Genomic DNA, 19,506 nt, shown 5'->3' on the forward strand with positions numbered 1-19,506 from the left:
TTGTCTGGGAAGCTCTTTATCTGTCTCTCAACTCTAAATGATAGCTTTGCTGGATAAAGTATTCTTGGTTATAGATCATGAGTCTTCATCACGTCGAATATTTTGTGCCAAGCCATTCTGTCCTGCATAACTTCTTTTGAGAAATCAGCTGCCAGTCTTATGGGTGTTCCCTTATAGGTAATATCTGCTTTTCTCTTGATGCTTTTAAGATTCTTTCTTTGTATTTAACTTTGGCATTTTAATGATGATGTGTCTTGGTGTGGGCCTCTTTGGATCCCTGGTTTTTGGGATTCTCTGAGCCTCCTGGGGTTTTATGTCCATTTCCTTCACCAGGTTAGGGAAATTTTCCATCGTTATTTTTTCAAACAGCTGTTTAACATCTTGATTTTCTTCAGGTATGCCAATCAGATAAATATTTTGACCCTTAATAGTGTCCCATATGCTCCTTAAATTATTTTTATAGTCTTGGCATCTTATCTCTTGCCGTTCTGATTGAGTGTTCTTAGCTTTCCCGTCTTCTAGATAGGGCATTTGATCATTTTCTTTATTCACTTTGTTTATTCCATTTAATAGACTTCTCATCTCAGATAATGTGTTCTTCATTTCAGACTGGTTCCCTTTTATAATTTCCATTTCCATTTTTATGTTTTTTATCTCTTTGTTGAAGTTCTCACTGAATTTATCTACACTTCCCAAAAGTTTGCTGAGCATCTTTATGACCAGTGTTTTGAACTCTGCATCTGGTAGATTACTTGACTCCATTCTATCTGGATCTCTGTTCTGTTCTCTCATAAGATTTCTGTTTCTCTGTCTTCCCACTTTGGCTGCCTTTCCGTGTCTGTTTCTATGTGCTAAGCAAAACCCTAAGTATCCCAGTCTTTTAGTGTGGATTTGTGAAGTAGGTGTCCAGTGACACAGTCCTGAGAGGGGTGCAGCTACAGGCCAAATTTAATCCCAGCCTGTGCCCCTCTGGGGCTGACTGTCAAGATTCAGCAAGCAATCCACAGATGCTGTGCTTATAGCTGCCTCAAAAGGCCACACCAGAAACCGAGGCCAGCTGCCTCCAGTGTGAGTCTCAGCAAGGAGCACCTGACTCGCTGGGGATATACCAGGATGTGGCTTGGGTGAGGCCCGAGTTGGGGGAGGCGGGGTTTCAGGGAATCCGCTGGGTAGAGCGACCCCTGTTATCCAGTTTGATGATGTCATGGCTATGGCTGTGCCGTGTCTGCGCACTGGGAGCGGGGAGAGCTCAACAGGGAACAATAGATGCCGCTAGCACTTCTGTACCCAGCGAGTCTCGCCTCGGCCCTCACTCCGACAGTGTCTCCCTGTAAGTCCTTAGTAGTCCCCCTGTGTTCAGCCAAATCGGCCCTGGTGCTCAGAGCGAGCAGGTCTGTCACCACGAAAATTCGCTTGTGGATGTGGCACCTTCAAGAGGCGTTTGCCGCTGTCGCTGTCACAGTGTTCGTCTCACTCAGCCACTGGGGACGAGGCAGCCCCGCGTCTTCGCCCCGTCCTACCTTCTGCCGTTGCAGGGTGCTTTCTGGGATTTCTCCCTAGTTGTAGGGCTCGTTCCTCTAGATCCCAGGCGATTTTTCCTTGCTGCTGCTCCTTGTTTCCATCACAAGTTTGATTTGATCGCCAGAGGGATGAACAGAGCCTCTATCATCTACGCCATTTTTTTTCCTTCCTCTTCTGGGTTCTTGAGAAGATGTGGAGAGGTGATGCTCGTTAACCGCTTAGCGCGGTACCAGCATCTACTATAGCTCAGTTGATGGAAGCTGTTATTATTGCCTTGACGTTTTTGAACACAGGTAGACTCAAAGCACACTAAATTTCAGATAGGGGCATGTTTCCTACTCATCCACAGGGCCGTGGGGCTTATTAGCACCATGCCAAGCCCCTTCCAGGCTCTTTGCGTTATTGGTTGCAGGAGCTGGATTTGGGGGACATGGGCTTTCATGCCCTATTATATGGGGCCTGGTAATAACCCCATTTCTGTCTAAACCAAAGCCTCAAACCCTGCTACTGGCTCATTTACTCCAAACACTATTCGAAACGTTGATATGCCTTATGGTAGAGAGTACAATTATAAGAGATGAGGAACCCCAGATTTCCTTTGAAAGTATGGAGAGCCGACTTTGAGGAAGAAGTAAGGAAAAGGGGAAATGGAAGTACTTGGCACTCTGCAGTGCTCATCGTGGGATCTCAGAAGTGTTTGTGTCTAGACAGGCACTTTTTGGAAAGAGCGCTGGACTCTGGAGTCTTAAGGACAAGGTTTGAATCGTATCAGTGCTACTTATGAGTCATGTCACCTTAGGAAAGTTATATGGCTCTCTCAGTTTGGGTTTCTCCATCCATAAAATGGGAATATCATGGAGTTTGGGGAAAAAAAATGAGTGAAAAAAGGAATATGGAAGCATGGCACCCAAAAAGATCTCAGCGTCTAACTTGATTTTGAGAGAACTTTGCTTTGAATGTTTGGGCAGCAGCTCACTCACAGCAGCTGTGTGTGATTTATATGTGTTTATAATAGTAACGATGTTAGCCAACAAAGTTACTATGTCGGTGACCAAATTGTCCCAGTTTTCCCAGGACTGAGGGGGTTCCCAGGATGCAGGACTTACAGTGTTAAAACCCAGAAAGTCCCAGGAAATTGGGAATATATTGGTCCTCCTTCTACTATGGGCAAACTGCTTTACAGGCATTATCTTGTTAAACCTTCAAACCTACCCCGTGGGCCATCTTACATTAAAAAAAAAAGACACTTGGAGAGATTAAGCAACTTGCTTGAGCCATATAGCTAATTAATGGGATGGGCAGGATCTGAACCCAGACCCATCCAGCTCTAGAGCCCAAGGACTTTAACTATTGACCTACGTGCATTTAGACTTCTCCAAAGGCACTGTCCTTTGTTGCCACTCATCTCTACATTCTTGGATCATTGCTAAACACCCTCCCAACTTCCTTCCCATCATCAGATTTCCTGCTGCCCAGCCGCGCCTCCAGCAAAGGGAGACACGAGGACACTGAATGAAGTCAAGCCCGATCTTGTATCTGGACACAGCAGAGGCCTCTCCTCCCTTAGCAACAGACGCTGCTGCCTGGTGACAGTCCCCAGGGCCTGGGTACAGTACCTCCAATGTTAAAACAGCCCAGAGAGGAAGAGAGAGAAGAGTTTAGGCTGCCGGGGGGATTGTTTGGTGGGGTGCTTCCTCCCTGTTCTCTATTTTAATGTGTAACTCTGCTTCGGTTTCTCCTCTACGGTGAACTTGGTGCATTCCTGGAAAAGTTCCAAGAGAGGAAGGGAAAGGAAGCGTGGCCATGGCAGGAGGAGCTGGAACCACAGCACATGGCCCAGCAGGGTCCCCACGCCGCCCCCTCGTTCTCTAGCTCCCCTTCCTCTCCCCTTCTCCCAGGGACTCCTCCAGGGGCTGACATCTGTGACCTCAGAGAGGCAGCCCTGTGAGCAGAGGTTTCAGAACATCCAGGAAAGTTCCGTTTTCCGTGTCATCCCCATTATGCTCTAAGAAAGTTTGATTTTCAGAGCCACTGGTAGGAGAGGAAGAAATCGAGAGCTCTTTATTCATTTTTAATAGGTCTGATTAGAATGTGTAACGTGGACAACATGGACTGCTCACGTCAGGAGGTATGTATGAATTTTAAGGTGTGTTTCTTAAATTTAATCTGTATTTTCAACACGGGCGTGGGCAGGAAAGGGATGTTTAGCCAGTTGCCACGTTAGAGTCCCTTGACTGAGCAAGTGTCTAATCACATTTTTATCCTGTGTCCTTTCAAATATGTCTTTTTTTTTTTTTTCTGAAGTAGGCTTTTGAGTCTATACATCAGAATACTTTGTGAAGCATCTTAAAAACATAGAGACTTGGCCTTGTTCTCCAAGAGGCTGATCCAGAAGGTCTGGAGTGGGGCCCTGGAATCTGCCTTTTTAGCTAAAACACGAGTGATTCTGCTGTAGCAGGTCCTCAGGTGAGCATGGGCACGGCAGGTCTGGAGGACGTGCAGGCGTCACACGTTGTCAGAAATAAGCCGCCCGCAAGTAATGGCTCTCCCTGGTCTAGGTGCCCAGAGGAGCATTTCAAATAGAAACATTATGAAATTAAAGAAGACTTGTTGATGGTGACAGGGCCCGCCCTCTGAAACGAACACTCCTTGTAATCTAATAGAACACTTAAGTAATAATATTTTTAACACAGCATTTGGCACAGCTTACAGAAATCTTACAGAAGTCTCCATCTCGTCCCCTTGAAGGCATAGATTCTCAGCCAGGTATAGTCAAGGACGCCCTCTTTATTCTGTTCTGCAGTTGATTTCTAGGTCTGCTCACCTTGCGTGTGTCCCATGTGTCCCTGTCCCATGGACCGAGATGTTTCCTGCCATCAGGGTGTTTATGGTTCTGTGTGGGGGTTTATGGTTCTTTTGGGGTTCTGAGAAGCCCAAGATGGATCCAGGGGTCCAGCTGATGTCATTGGGAGTCTGTCTTTCTCCTTCTGGTGGCTCTGCTTTCTTCTTTGTTGGCTTCATTCCAAGGAAGACTTTTTCCCACATTAAGGCAAAGATGGCTGTGGCGAGTGCCTCTTTCTCTAGCGAAAGTGTGAGGAAAGACCCTGAACAGCCCAGCTTGGGTCATGTGCCTGTCTCTGACTGAACCAATCACTGTGTCTAGGCAGATGGAGCATTCCGATTGGCCAGACCTGTGTCACATGCCCTACCCTGGGATCGTCCCTCTGCACAACATGGACTGAAATTGGAGTAGAGCCAGTTAGGTTCAGTAGGGCTCTATTCTTCATATGTTGGTAGGAAGAGGAACTTCCCAGTTGGCATCCGAACTAAAATCAGGTTTACCCTGAATCATGAGCAGAAGCATGAATGCCAAGACCTCTCCCGAATGATGTTGGCATCCCCCTCGACTGCAAAAAGTCAGGGTTTGGGGGTTTAAGTACACGTGCCTTCTCTTGTTGTAAATTACTCAAGGTGTCTGAAATCTGTGGGTTTTGCTTGTTGCTCTTTCAATGACAATTTTTATTTAAAACAAATTTAAAAGCTAGGCCAAGGGGAAGATTTCCACTGAGCACAAAACCTTCTTGCTTGCAAAGACAAACTACAGACAGCCCTAACTTATCAATCAATATCTGCTGTACATCTGGGGTCTCGAAGGAAGTTGTGAGTGACCTTGTACCCCAGCATGTACCACTGCCCGCATCTACCTTGGATGGTATAGTACCTGCTGCGGACAGCCAGGGTCCTTTCCAGTTAATGCTGGGTGTTTTCATAACAAGGCAGATCTGATATTAATTTCAGTAGCGAAAGAGGGGGCTCTTAAAGATGATCATCAATTCTTAGATCTTTCAAATCGAGGTCAAGAGCAGAGAGACAGACTCAGTGATTTAAATCAACCAAGCAAGTTCTCTAAGCTGAAAAACGATAGGGTCTGCGGGTCTCAAACTCATCACGTTGAAGGTGGAGGGGTTGGTTGGCGCATGAGGGTGGCTAACATCTGATTCATATACCTGCCGCCCCTCTATCCATCGCCAGTTACCCCGTATGACGTTTGCCAACTAAAGTAAATCAGATTGATCCAATAGCCTCATCTGACACAGGAGTGCAGTCCGAAGTCACTGCCTGAATGACATTAACATCCTCCTTGACTGCAGGTGAAAAATCAGAGAGAGCCAAAGTTGTCCTCGAAAATCCCTTAAACCGTCTTTAACATGCTGTTCAGCAACGCCTCCCAGGGAGTTTGGCCCATCAGTTTTGCTCAGGCATTGGCACAAACTGTAGTCTCTCTGTCACTGTCCCAGGTGAAGTAGCCGTCTTGCATCTAGTGGCCGGGTCATTGGAAGGAGCGCAGGCAGCATCACTCAACGCCGCGTCATGTTCGGTTCTGCTCAGGAGAGGCACTTGGGCGCTGAGGGTGGCCACAGGTTCAGCCCTGCTTCCCAAGTACACACTCGCTGAGGATGGTGGACTCAGACACCCACATGTTTAAATGATTTTTTTTCTTTTCACAGGAAGGGCAGAGTTGCTTGTGCGTGTGTGTTAAACACACACAAAACACAGTGCCACTGCATGAGCAAATTTCTGCTTGGGATTTTGTATATGTGGAGTGCAGGAGTCACTTTTGTTAAAGTCAACCCCTTTAACTGCAACACAGGGTAGAGTAGCTGGGGGTATCCTCAGCATTTGGCTCATCTTGGGATGTGTGTAGGGGAATATCTGGATTTGCTCATAGAGGGATCGCCAAGGAAGAGATGCTGGAGGAGAGACAGCTCGTCGATTAAAAAAATGAAATCTACACAGTCGATGGGGCTGAGAAAGATGTTTTGCGTGCAGAACTCTGGGCCCAAAGCTTTTCCCAGGAGACCTGTTTGCTCCTCACCAACTCACAGGCTTGGCAGTCTTCCCCAATCCCTAAAGAGTGGCTGTTTCCATTTTCCCACAGATCCCCAAAAGTGACTCAATACACCACATGAGCCACTCCCAGATGCGGCCGGAGCTGCCCCCTCTGCCCGCCTCTGCTAACGAAGAACCGTCCGAGCTCTATCAGGTATGTTGTCCTGGCTGCTGCTCCTCTGCTGGTATCGTTGCGGGGGCGGGGGAAGCGGGGAGCAGGAACAGTCAAGACTCGACAAGTGGGATTAGTGGCTTTGGTCATTTCTGCCACCAGGAAGAGCCGCAGCGGTGAGGCAGAAAGAGCTATGCAGTAGCACAGGGGTGAGTTAGAGCCTGGTGTCTCCATTGTCCTGCTGTGTTATTTAAACTCTCTAAACTTCCGCATCTTCGATTGTAAAGCGAGAGCCATTCTTTCTACCTTAGAGCCATGTCCGTGAGGAATAAAGACAATAGAAGCCAATTACCTGACACACAAACTTGCTCTTTCCTGAGAGCCAGCTATTGTCCTTGACATCAGAGATCACACTCACAGTGGTCACAGAAGCACACCTGGTGTGCGCTCAGGAAGGATTTGCGCCGAGTGTGAGGAAGGTAGAAAAAAACAGCACAGGGCTCGTGGGCCTCCGTGAGACTCAGCGCAAGCACAGCCCGGGCCCCTCCGCGCCCCGGCTCTGCAGGAGGCGCCCCTCATCGTGCCCCTCTCTGCGTGTCTTCCCTCGTAGACTGTCATGTCGCACAGCTTTTACCCCCCGCTCATGCAACGCACGTCGTGGACCCTGGCTGCGCCCTTCAAAGAGCAGCAGCACCACCGTGGGCCCAGTGACTCCATCGCCAACAATTACTCCCTGACAGCCCAGGACCTGAAGCTGAAGGACCTGCTGAAGGTCTACCAGCCAGTCACCGTCAACGTCCCCAGGGAAAGGCTCGTCCAGGGGCTGCCGTCAGGTAATCGTGGCGGTGCGCCCTACGAGCTTGGCTCGGCATGGGGCTTTGGAGTGAGATCCTGGGGTCTGGTCCTGGCTCCACCTCTCGCTGCGCTGACTGTGGCTTACCATGGAGAGCCTCAGTCTCCTCATCCGTTTGTGATGAGGAGACGGGAAACTACATTTCCCGTCCCGCAGACCTTACGGCACCACGCGCCAAGCACTGTTCCTTATGCGCTCGCGTCACCGGATGGCTGTGTAACAAATCACCCCCAAACTTCACGGTGTAAAACGACCATCACGTGTTATCTTAGCGTTCCTACGGGTCAGGACCCTGGACAGCGCTCACCTGGGTGGGTCTGGCTCAGAGTCTCTCTCAGGCAAGCAGTCAAGGTGTCAGCCAAGGCCAAGGTCACTAGGGAAGGATCGTCCTCCAGGCCCACTCCTGCCCTCGGGTTGCTGCTGCCTGTTGGGCCGTAGCCATCAGTTTCTGGCCACGGGGGCCTCTCCATGGATGGGGCAGTTCATGACGTAACTTCTGGCTCCCCTCAGAGGGAGCAATGGAGAGGGCAAGAGAGAGACTAGAGCCAGCACGACAGAAACTGCAATCTTCTTGGCACTTAATTTTGGAAGGGTCGTTTTATCACTTCTGCCATATTTTGTCTATTAGAAGCGAGTTGGTAGGCCAAGCCCACACTCAAGGGGATTTCTCAAGGGCAGGATGCCAGGAAGTGGGGGTCATCGGGGCCATCTCGGAAGCTGCTGACCATGGTACTTCATACGTATTAATTTATTTAACCCCTCTCCCTCCCAGGTTCACACGTATCTGCCTAAGGGTATTTAGTAATTTTTGTTAGATGTATGTTAGAGCTGTTCAGTCTGTCCTCTGTATCAAACTCCTATTTTGAGTTTTTCTCAAACTTTATCTCACACTTCTCCTACTTTATCATTTTTCTCTCTGTGCTGTATTTGGGCGAATTTTTCAATTATATCTTCTGATTCCGTCATTTGCTCTTCAACTCTGTTCAGTCTTGAGTTTATCATGTCTAATGAGTGTTTTTTGTTTTAATGACAATATCTTTTCATTTTCAGATTTTCTAATTGTTCCTCCTTAAAGGTGCCCCGCCCGCCTATTTCTCATTCTATTCTTATGGGCATAGCCCTTTCTGTATCACTTGGAGAAACTTAAACGTTTCTTTTGGAACAATATTGGTATTGCTGTATTTTTTCCACTTGTAAATCTAATCCTTGGTTGTTGACTTTATTGGCTACTTTTTTCAGTAGTGGTTTTTCTCATGCGCTCGTGGGTTTTAGTTGGCAATCTCGTGTTGAGAGTCTTTTCCCGTGTTGCTGCATGCGTCCACCTCGTTTTTTATTGAGGTATATAATTCACACACGGTGAAAGGCACCGATCTTAAGTATTCGGTTTGGTGTGTTTTGACCACTCTTTATACCATATAGCCATCACTCTAATGAGAGCCGGGGCATCTCTGACACTACAGAAAGCTCCCGTGTGTTCTTTTTCAATCAGTTCTTACCCCTGCCCAACGCCATCCCACCCCAGTGTAGCCACTTTCTGATTTCTGTTACCACTGGTTAGTTTTGCTCGGTCTCACATATAAACGTAATCATATTTACACTGGTTGTACTCTTTTGATCCTTCTTAATCTAGCTTTTTTTTTTTTTCCCCCTTATGCCTTCACCTGGCCTCTTAGGACCCCACGTAAGTACCAGATCTTATATTGGTGGCTTGGTGATAATTAGGGATCTCGTAGATCTGGTTTCTGAGGCAGTGTGGGGCTTGGCCAATAATGATCAGTCTTTCTCTGCCGTCTCTGGTCACCATGTGAGTGGAGGATACATGTGATTTATCTGCATGACGGTGCTGATGAATCTTCAGCCTGTCTTCACGGGTAGAGCAGGCTCGCTGTAGCCTTGGATTTATGCCATGAGCTTAGCTCCAGCTCCCCACAAGCATGGTGTGCTCCTGGATCCTATCGCTCCCCCAGGAAGCGAACACCTACTTCTGCCCGCCCTGGACCCAGAAGCCACTGTCATGACTTTTGCTTCACCCTGTGTTTATTTCTGGTCCACGTACAAGAGCGTCTTGTGGAACAATGCAGTGGTTTTTGTTTTGTTTTGTTTTTTTAATTTTTAACGAGAATTTTGTTCGTTACTGTTATATTAGCAGTAGATTTAGGAGCTCAAAGTAGGAATTCGAAATATATCTCGAGTCTTCAGTTCTCTTTGATTCTCTCGAAATGTCAATTTAATATTAGCATGTCTTTAACACTTCTCTACCGCTTGTTCATTTCCTTAGACTAGAGGCCTAAGAAAAAGTATCTTAGTTAGAGCTTAATAATAGAGCTTTATATCATTTATTGGATTTATTTGTAGTTTGTTGTTTATTTATTGCAAATAATACTGTTTTTCTATTTGCAGTAATTATATTTATTGCAAATGATACTGGTTTTCCTATTTGCGATAAGCATATAATATTCCCTTTAAAATAAATATATTAAGTGTAAAAGTCTGAGTTTTTTTGAAAGAAAAATCTGAAACATGAATAGACCTGACGTTAAGAAAACAGCGTACAGGGTTGGGAGTGACTTGAGAAGGCAGTTACGTTATAACACTCACCAAACGAATAGATGACTATGGAAGGTGTGTGTGCCCATCCTTGTTCCATGGCTGGGGAAGCCGAGGCCTGGAGCGATAAAGTCACTTCCTCAGGGCTACACCGGTAGTCGGTGGGACAGGCGGGACCGGAGCCTGCGTCTCCCGCCTCACCCTGCCGCACCAAGCCCACCCCTTTAACATGCTCCTGGACTGTCCTGAGAGTCACATCCTGCGGACAGAGGGCGGTCCGAGGCCACTGCCCATCACTGATGTCTGTCTTCTCCACGATTCTAGCAACTAAAAGCTCAGCTGAACCCAACAAGAAGAAAATGAAGTTCTCTCCCCGAGGCAAAGAGGATCTCACCGGGTAAGGTGCCGCTGTGGGGACGGGATTTCAGGACACCAGGCTGAACCAAAGAGGGCTGTGGTCTCACTGGGGGCATGCTCTGCCTCTCGGCTTCAGAGCATTCCCAGACACTCAGTAACCGGTGGAGTTTTTCCTCGATTCCCCTGAATCCTAAAAACTTTTAGGCTCTAAATAAACATAAGCTAACCAACTGAGCGAAACCAATGCTAATGCACCTATGAGGTGTTCCGTGGTTAGAGGTCGTCACTGAAGTCCACACACACCATACTGTTAGCCAACATGGAGGAGAGGGGCTTCTAGTGCAGGGGGTCACTCGCTGGTTGGAGAAAGTAGGCCTGACCCCACAGCACCCCTGCACGGAGCCCAGGGCTGAGCTGTGTCATCTTCTCAGAATCAAGTTGGTCTGCAACACCTCAATGTCCTGCCTCTTGAAGAAGGAGGTGGTGGCCTCTCCGACCGCCCCAGGAAGCAGACCAATGAGTCCTGAAGAACAGATTCGTGTCATGTTACAGAAGGAGATGGAAATTGAAAGTCAGGAACCCAAGCCATCTGAATCAGACTTGGAGGTACAGGCTTGCTGCTTCCTTTCCCCCCGTTCGCTCTTGGCATCTCAGTGATTCTAAATAGCAGAGTCACCAACGTCCAGACGTCCAGAGTGAGTGAGTGAGTGAGTGTGTGTGTGTGTGTGTGTGAATTCTCTGTTCTAAGTCAGTCTTAGAAATCGATGCCTATAGGTCCTCTTAGAATATCAGTTGCAAAATGGTGACCTGCAGGCTAGGGTTGCCAGATTTGGAAAATCAAAAACAAAACAGAAAAATAGGACACCCAGTTAAATTTGAAAAAATGAATAATTTTTTAGTATAAGTGTGTCTCAACATGTCCTGTATTTTATCTGGCAACCCTACCAGAAGCTGAATTTGGCCTATAGATGCGTTTTGAAAATAAAGGAAATCTCACAGAAGCTAAATTTCTAACCTCTCTTGAAAAAATTAAGATATTTGAAGCTGAGAAGTAGCCGTCTCCTTTAGATGAGAAATGCATTCTCCAGTATGTCTCAGTCTCCACCATTGCTTATTATTTTCCTATTTAAAACTCATCTGATTACGCGGCCTCGTCCCTGGCCCCAGTGCTCACTCCTCTGCTCCTGTCTCCATTTGACAAGTCCTTCCTTTCACCCCGCTGAGATCCCGCTGGCTTTAGTTGAACCCTCCAGAGTCTCGGGGAAAACGTACCAATGATCTTAGAGCACTGAGCGTGAAGTCACAGGCCCAGAAGGCGTGATTGCAGAGCATGATGGGTGGGTGGGGGTGGGTGCTGGGGAAATGGGGCCCCTCGGCAGCTGCGGGCGGGTGCAGGTGGGCACTGTTCGCCGGTCATGACCATTTTCTTCCCGGTGGTTTGTTTATGGAAGAGATACTATTACTACCTGACCCACGGAATCCGAAAAGATATGATTGCCCCGGAGGAGAGTGAAGTGATGGTTCGGGTCTCAAACCTGATTTCAAACGCGCTGCTGACGAGCCCCTCGCTGGAGCCCCTGATGACCATCCTCATAGAGGAGAAGGAGAATGACTATTACAACAGCCTCAAGAAGAGCATCGGTGAGGTTCGGCAGAAATGGGGGGGCGCGGGTCCCATGCGGAGGGCGCCTTTTTTCCTCCCACTATCGGTCCTCTACCCTGGTTCCTCCAAAAATGCCGAAAACGTCATTTAACTTTTTAATTCAAACGCCCCCCTCCTCCCCGACCATCAGCTGTGTCTGCAAACAGTGCTTCCACTTTAATCTGCATCCACAAACCCGGGGGGCTGGTTAAAATGCGGTTTCTGATGCGGCAGGTCTGGGGCGGTCTGGTACCCTGCATAGTATTAACAAGCTCCCAGGTGAGGCAGCAGATCTGCTCACCTGGGGGCGATACCATGAGTGGCAAGGGCCCGCTTGAAGTTTAAAACCTCGCTCAGTGCCCGCCTCTTCTCTCAAGTGTTTTTGTCTCTCTACAACCCTCAGCGGTCACCGCGTCCCCTGCATTTAGCGCCCTTCTCGTCTCTGCTCTCGACTCGTCCAGCTTCGGCTCCTCTGTGCCACTGTTTCTCTGCCGTTGTTTAAGACGGGCCTTGTCTTTGCGTTTCTCACGGGTCTCAGCTTCCTTATTGGACTGTTCAGCCTTCGGTGGTAAAGGACATCTTACTGAGCCTCACGCCCCTCTGTCCTTGGCCCCGTGTCTTGTGCTCACCGTGGGTCACTGGGAACTGTTGGACGATAGTGAGCCATGTGAGAAACACATCAAAGGAGGAGCGAGGTCATCTTAGTTCCCTGAGACCTTCCTGTCGCATCTGGACAGCAGCTATCTTTAGCAGCTTGTCTAGATATTTTTAATTTCCCAATTGACTTTCTAACGGCCTCAGTGTGACGGCTCCTTGTCGACTGCCGGGTAGAACCAGGCAGGTGAAGATGAACACGCAGAGCCCTTCAAATCCCAACCCGACCTCTTCTCCAGTCTTGGCGCTCTGCGCTCTACCGGCTCCACCTGACGTTTCTGCCACAGGATGACTCAGCAGCCCGAGCACGGCGTGCGGAAGTCATGGGGCCGCGCGTGCCTCGTCACGTGCCGCTTCTCCTGCCCCAGTGATCCTCCCCTCAGAGTCTCATACCGAATTCCTACCCGTCCGTTAAGACCAGCTCAACCATTACTTCTCCCGCGAAGCTTTTCCCAGTCTTTCTTTCTTTAGCATGTGAAATATTTGGTCTCTAAATTTCATAAGTAGCTGGTGTCACCCATTGCGTTGATTTTTCCGTGCAACTATTTTGGTGTGAGAAATCACTCGATGAGGCAGCGGCACATTGCCATGCACGATGCTAGATACCCCGACAGGACTCGACCCCAGGTTCTCTGGGGTCTGTGAAGTGACTGCCTCCTTCCCCCGAAATAGCTTCAGAAGGAAACCCCAAAACAGCAGGGTGGCACTGCCCCGATTTCAATTACACTCAGGGCATTGTCAACGGCCTTGTCCCTGAGGGAGCATCTCCAGGTATAAGTGGACAGAGGCCGTGGACCTTCTCAGGTTGAAGCTAAGAGCACAGGTGCATAGCGTCCCTGCCTAACACAGAGTGTGCCCTGTCGGTTACAGTTGATTACATCCTCATGGACCCCATGGAGAGAAAGAGACTCTTCATCGAGAGCGTGCCCCGTGCGTTTCCTCAGAGGGCCATCCGGGCCCCCGTGCCCTGGCACAGTGGCTACAGGAACGCCAAGAAGTGGAACGAGGAGCATCTGTACACGGTGAACCCCATGATACTCAGCCTGGAGGAGCTGTGGTTTGCAGAGTAAGAAAGGCCTCTCTGGCCCCCTCTCCCCGCTTGATCGCTTCCACACGTAGGAGAGCATCTGGCACTGGGCGCGGTGGCACAGCCCTGCCCTAACCCGATCAGGCGCGTGAACTGTCAGTGACCTCTCTGTGCTCTCCCGGCACCCATGTCTCTAAGCACCGGAGCATACCGGTTAAGAAAGAGCACAGGTGTGGAGCCGGCCTGCTCAGATCTACATCTTAACGCCACCACTTCGTGGGTTCCTGGGTGATATGGGTGTGTTACCTCGCCGCTCTGTGCCTTGCTTTCTTCATCTCTAAATTGGGGGTAATGGTACCAGAAAGGTTGGGGACTGCTGCTTTAGAAGATTTTTGTCAGCTGAACTGAAAAATCAGCACCGAGAAAGGTTGGTTTAGGAAGTGATACAGAGTAATTTTCTTACGTGACCTGCACTATTTAACTTTAAACATTCTAAGTGGCCACCTAGTCATCGGTGAAGGGTGAGAAGCTTAGGGGACAGAATGAGGGTGGCGATCTGAAGAAAGACTAGATTTTCCGGCCACTTTGAGAAGTTCGTTAGGATTCAATTAAACATATGTGACAGAATTACCAGGTGGTGACAAGGGCCACACTGGCCTTGGAGATCAGTGGATATGGTGAGTGAGGTCCCTGGGTTCTGTCCTTCCCTAGCTGTGCTTTGTGACCAAGCAGACAAACTGAAGACTAAGTTTACCACATCTATCAAAAAGGAACAGAAATGTAGGCTGCAGGATTTTAGGCGGGAGAGGAAAAGTGCCCAATAGGCCATTCGAGTGGGTGATGAAAATTAGAAGCCAGACCTGAGACAAGCTAAAAGAGTGTGCAGAGATCTTGCTGGATTGATGACTTAAAAGAGTGACTTATAAATGAATGGAATAGATGTCAGGAAGAGAAATGTGGCCCTAGGAGCTAAAAGAGGCCTCGGGAAGTGAAGGGCAGCTCATCCCCCGATCTGAGAGAGAGAGAAGATAAGGGTGTCACAGGAAAAGGCAGAAAGAGATGCACACGTCCATTTACCAAATGCTCACGGGACGCCAGCGTCTTGGCAGGCGCTGTGCCCGAGGAGGCTGTATGTATCTCAGTGAGCATGCCCATGGCCGGGGTAGGGCTGTAGGGGTGTTTGGGTTCAGACCAAAGCCATCCGCCAACTGGTCTCAGGTAGCTCAAGAACTCACGTGGTCATGCAGATAGTGCTTTGCTCGCCACGTCCCCAGTGTCTTCACTGTCGTAAATAACTTCGATTTGTCCCATTTGATATCCCAGTTCTTAGCCAGCCAAATACCAAGTTGGTGCCCAAATCCTCCTCCCCAGATGGAACACCTAGAGCCCAGCACATGGGCAGGGTCAGTAAACACCCGTTGAGTTGGCTCGTTTACCTACTTTTCCCAAGAGTTCTTGCAGACTGTCCGCTCCTTCCTCAGACTTCCAGATTTTTCAGATATACTTAGTTTTGATCTGTTTAAATCTCCTCTCATGGGAAAATGAGAAGATACACCCTTTGAGCCTGTCCTACCAATGTGTTATTAAGTGCTGTCTCAGCTCGAGTCATTTCTCTCTCTCTCTCTCTCTCTCTCTCTTTCTCTCTCTCTCTCGGCAGATTTAAAGACCTCAGGTTTGTTCGAACAGCAGAAATACTGGAGGGAAAATTGCCTCTGCAGCCTCACGAGTATCAGGACGTGATCCGGAAACACTGCCTGGAAGCACGCCAGATCCTTCTCAACAAGTCAGTATCTGGCCTCGGACCGAGGCTGCCTCACAGCATCGTAAAGATGGAAAAATCCCTGAAGTGGAAACTGGTTTCTCACCCCAAGGGTGGCACAGTTTTCCGACTTCGCATCTTTCTTCCGACTTCGCATCTTTCTCTGTCCCCTTTCTTCCCGTCCCCATCCCCGACAGCCTTTGCTTCTCCTTACATCCCCTGCCCTTCAGCGCCCCCTCCTGGTGTCTCTCTGCCTTTTCAAAGTCACTCATTACCATTCATTGTGAGGGTACCACTTCCATTCCCCTCCTCTGAGATCCTCAAGGCCTTACAGGACAATGCAGTTGAATGGCTTGTGTTCGGGTGGCCCAGGTAAACAGCCTCAAGGGTCCAAGGTTCGAGGGTATTTGGTCACTTAGACAATTCCTTTTTCTTTGCAAATGCATGCAGGACCGCATCCAGAGCCAGAGAAATTCCCTTATGTAAAATGATGATGATGATACCTGCCCAGTGGGTTTTTATTATCAGAGAATAAATATATATTTATATAAAAATGTCGTGGCTGGCACATAGTAACTGCTCAATAAATGTCACAGTTATTACCTCTAGGACTATGACTATGGCTAGTACTTCTCTGATCGCTAGTCTAGTAGTTTTCTAGCAATCAGAAAGGAAATGCGATAGGATGAAAAGGCCAGTGGCTCCCACAGGGAATTAGAAATCGGGGGAAGTAGGAAGAAAGGAGCGATGAGGCATCCATTTCTTCTTCCGGTTTTCTCATTTCTGCTCTCGACGTCCGGACAGCTTGGCCACACGGGAGTTCCTCTTCCCAAGTTCTCCTCCTTTCCTCCTCATCCTCTCTTTACTCCTATAAAGTCTGAATCAGAGGCCAGGCCTTTGCTGGGGAGAGAAGCTTCATAGAACATTCCAGTTCCTTTGCCCCTTCACTTCAATCTCTGGTTGTAATGAAAAACACATAGACTCTTTCAGGAGGACGTGTCACCAGTAACCCCTGTCCGTGTTTTGTTATCACTGACGGAAGGATAATCTCTCAATTCAAACCTTACCACTTTCTTCCCAGGAAAGGGGTGTTGGCAGGCGAGGTGGCTGGGACTGCGGAAGTACTGATCTGCAAAGCCACCTAGAGGGAGATTCGCCATCTCTTTTGTCACAGGGAGCAGGGAATGGCTGAGGAGACTTCTTGGAGCTCGGCGGAGGTTCTCACTCGGATGCCCTCCTGTCTCTACAGGTGGATCCCCACCTGTGCCAAGCTGTTCATCTCGCAGAAGGAGCAGTGGATCCATTTCGCTCCCAAGAGCGACTTTGACCCCTCTCGCAACGTCGAGGAATACTTTGCTTCAGTTGCAACCTTCATGGCACTCCAGCTCCGAAAGTTGGTCATTAAGTCTCTCGAGGACCTCGTTTCCCTTTTCATGATACACAAGGTAAATCGAGGCCAGAAGCAACCCTTTTCAGGGGAAATAACTGATTCCATCACATGGGTCCTCAGCTGTAAAATTCTCGATTCACACACACATCAGGTTATTATTAGTTTAAAAAAGTGATTTCTGGGCACACGCTGCACGCTTTCCCAAGACGATTACCTACTACTAAGTTGATAGAACTCTACAGGAGTGGAGAAGTTAAGAACATTTAAATAAAGATTGAATAAGATGAAATGCATGCCTCTTACAGTAGGAGGCGTGGTCGCTTTTTCATCTTCTCTGTTAAAGGAAGGGGTTGAAAAGGCTTTATTATCAGCCTTTGGCGTGGTGTTCAGGGGGTGTCGTGTGTATCACGGCAGGTACAGACTCTTGTTCTGTCTTTGAAAGGGGTATCCCTCAGAATAAAAGACTTTTGTTGACCTCATTAATAACTTCGTGAAACTACTTCAGTGAAGTTGAAATAAAAACCCAAAACACTAAGACTTGGTTTTCAAAGCATCCCAGCATCCCCTAAGCTTAGGTAGCCTTGGGATCAAGGAAGATCCTTCTGGGTTTTATACCATGGGGAGATTTTACCTTAAACAGAGTAACAACAATTTTAATTGGCCTGGTTATGAACGGTTAAGTTCTAAGCGTTTTTCCAAATGGAATACAGATGAACAATCGACCGTTTGGCTCAAAAAGTATAAAAACTAACGCTGCTAAAGTTAGACTGCTGCGTTAGCTTGAATGAGGACCAGGCCATCGGCGTCGCTGCAACCCTCTGCTCGGCCAAGCAGAAGAGGCTCAGATGTGGGAACAGATCTCACTCTGAGATCCCACACAGAGGGAAAAAGAAAATCTTCATAGGTCTAAAAGAAGCGGAAATGGATAGGTATTTGACACATAGTAGGCATACAGCAAATGTTTGCCAGCCATCCTTAAACAGCTCTAAATATGTCTAAAAGCAACTCGTTAGACGAGTGCCTTTCGTCAGGCACCATCATTGATGACGGTACCTTGCACGACCATCCCGCGTAGAGAGATGGCTCCACGCCAGTTCACGACTCTTGTAGAGAGGTTGACGTTTTGAGCGTCTACAATAGACTGCACGCTCATTAGCAACTGTCTTTGAAGTAGACAGATAACTGTTTACATATCTGGATTCAGTCAACAAATTTTGGGGAAGAACAAGCTCAGGGCGGGCCAAGCCATACCTGGCCCTTGTTTTAAATATGAACGGGGCAGCCTGCCTTTCATGTCCTTTGGCAGTGCTCACGGTGCTCACGTAGTACTGTGAGTGAGTAAAATCTATGCCCTTGGTTCTGGAAGGCCCCATTTTGTGACGGGTGTCATCTCTTATGTCTTCCGAAGGATGGGAATGATTTCAAGGAGCCTTATCAAGAGATGGAGTTCTTTATACCTCAACTAATCATGATCAAACTTGAAGTCAGTGAACCCAATATTGTCTTCAATCCATCTTTTGATAGCTGCTGGGAATTAATACGTGACTCTTTCCTGGAAATTATCAAGAGCTCTGAAGGGATCCCCAAGGTATCGTATCCGCTTAATCTTTGTTTGTACTTCTATTGATTTACTGCATAAAACAGATTTAAGATGGCTGAGCGCAACCCCCTGAACCCCAGAAAGAGGATTTGGGCCTTAAAGAAATACTCAGGCATCCCGGAACTGTGCTTCTGACAGGGGCATTGAGAGTTACTGGGTGAGAGAGGAGAGTCCCTGCCCACGATGGCAGCCTCAAAGGGGCAGATGTGACCCAAGCCATATACAGCTTTGGTTGATAATTCACAGTGGTGCGGTCGCCCATGAACTTGCCAAGAATTGTCATAAACCCGTATCTAGTTTGGCTCTTGACATTCTGCGTGTTTGTTTATTTAGCCACTATAGGCGTCTGGGGGAGAGACTGAAGCCTCCCCTCTGGGCCCAAGCCCTTTCCAGGTTCCTCTCCAAGGTGGCGTGGCATTCCCAGTCCGATGACAGACACCCGTTAGCAGAATCTTAGGACGGGTAGATCCCGCACCTGAGTGTGACGAGGTGACGCTTTGTGCGCTGACTCCCTCTAGTTTCCTCTGAATGACGGGTGTGGCAAGGGGGCTCGGGTGCACCCCACACAGGGAGGCGACCTGTGGGGTGACTCTCCCCACCCCACGCATCGCGTGTGGTGCGCAGCTGCCCCGAAGCTCGCTTCTCTCTGCGGTTCTGACTCAGAGGGTGGGCGCTAAGGGTTCGAGACTCGATCTGGGGTTTGTAGGGAAGCGTGTGAACACAGGTGCTCCAGCCGCTTTTACCAGCGAACGCCACATTTGAGATTTTGAACTGAACCAATCCTGGTTCAGCGAGGAGAAGAGCAGCGGGCAGCTCTCCTGCAATCAGCAGCCCTAGGAACGGGTGGGAGAGAAGCCTGTGATGCGGGAGGGTAAGCGTGGGGCTTGGGAACAGATCAAGGACACGCCGCTCGACCTGTCCTTCACTGCTATCCACCAACAATGTCTGCGAGCGGCTTGGCCTGGAGAGCCCAGGGCCCTGTGGCTGCTGCTGCCAACAGCCCAGCCAGGGCTGGTGGTAGATACCATGGAGTGGAATGCCAGGGCCCCGTGGTCATGGGCCACAGTTTGGACCAGGTTCGAAAGCCAGGCCCAAGTGAATGCCAATGGCTTCAGCAGACTGTGAGAAAGGAGCCCAGACCCAGAGTTCTCCAC

At 48.6% G+C, this 19,506-nt stretch overlaps 1 protein-coding gene across 1 annotated transcript in view; it reads left to right on the plus strand.

The window, feature by feature from the left end:
* DNAH3 (dynein axonemal heavy chain 3) overlaps positions 1–19,506 on the plus strand; it is a 141,587-nt gene that overhangs the window by 2,716 nt on the left and 119,365 nt on the right. The window contains 11 exon segments of the mRNA XM_025047287.1: positions 2,982–3,128; positions 3,600–3,649; positions 6,461–6,565; positions 7,134–7,356; positions 10,248–10,320; positions 10,712–10,886; positions 11,732–11,921; positions 13,447–13,642; positions 15,261–15,386; positions 16,612–16,807; positions 18,161–18,340. Coding sequence (XP_024903055.1) covers positions 3,611–3,649; positions 6,461–6,565; positions 7,134–7,356; positions 10,248–10,320; positions 10,712–10,886; positions 11,732–11,921; positions 13,447–13,642; positions 15,261–15,386; positions 16,612–16,807; positions 18,161–18,340 — 1,503 coding nt within the window. The 5' untranslated portion in view covers positions 2,982–3,128; positions 3,600–3,610.

This window comes from Pteropus alecto, unplaced genomic scaffold (assembly GCF_000325575.1).
Source record: "Pteropus alecto unplaced genomic scaffold, ASM32557v1 scaffold15, whole genome shotgun sequence".
NCBI classification, from domain to species: Eukaryota; Metazoa; Chordata; class Mammalia; order Chiroptera; family Pteropodidae; genus Pteropus; species Pteropus alecto.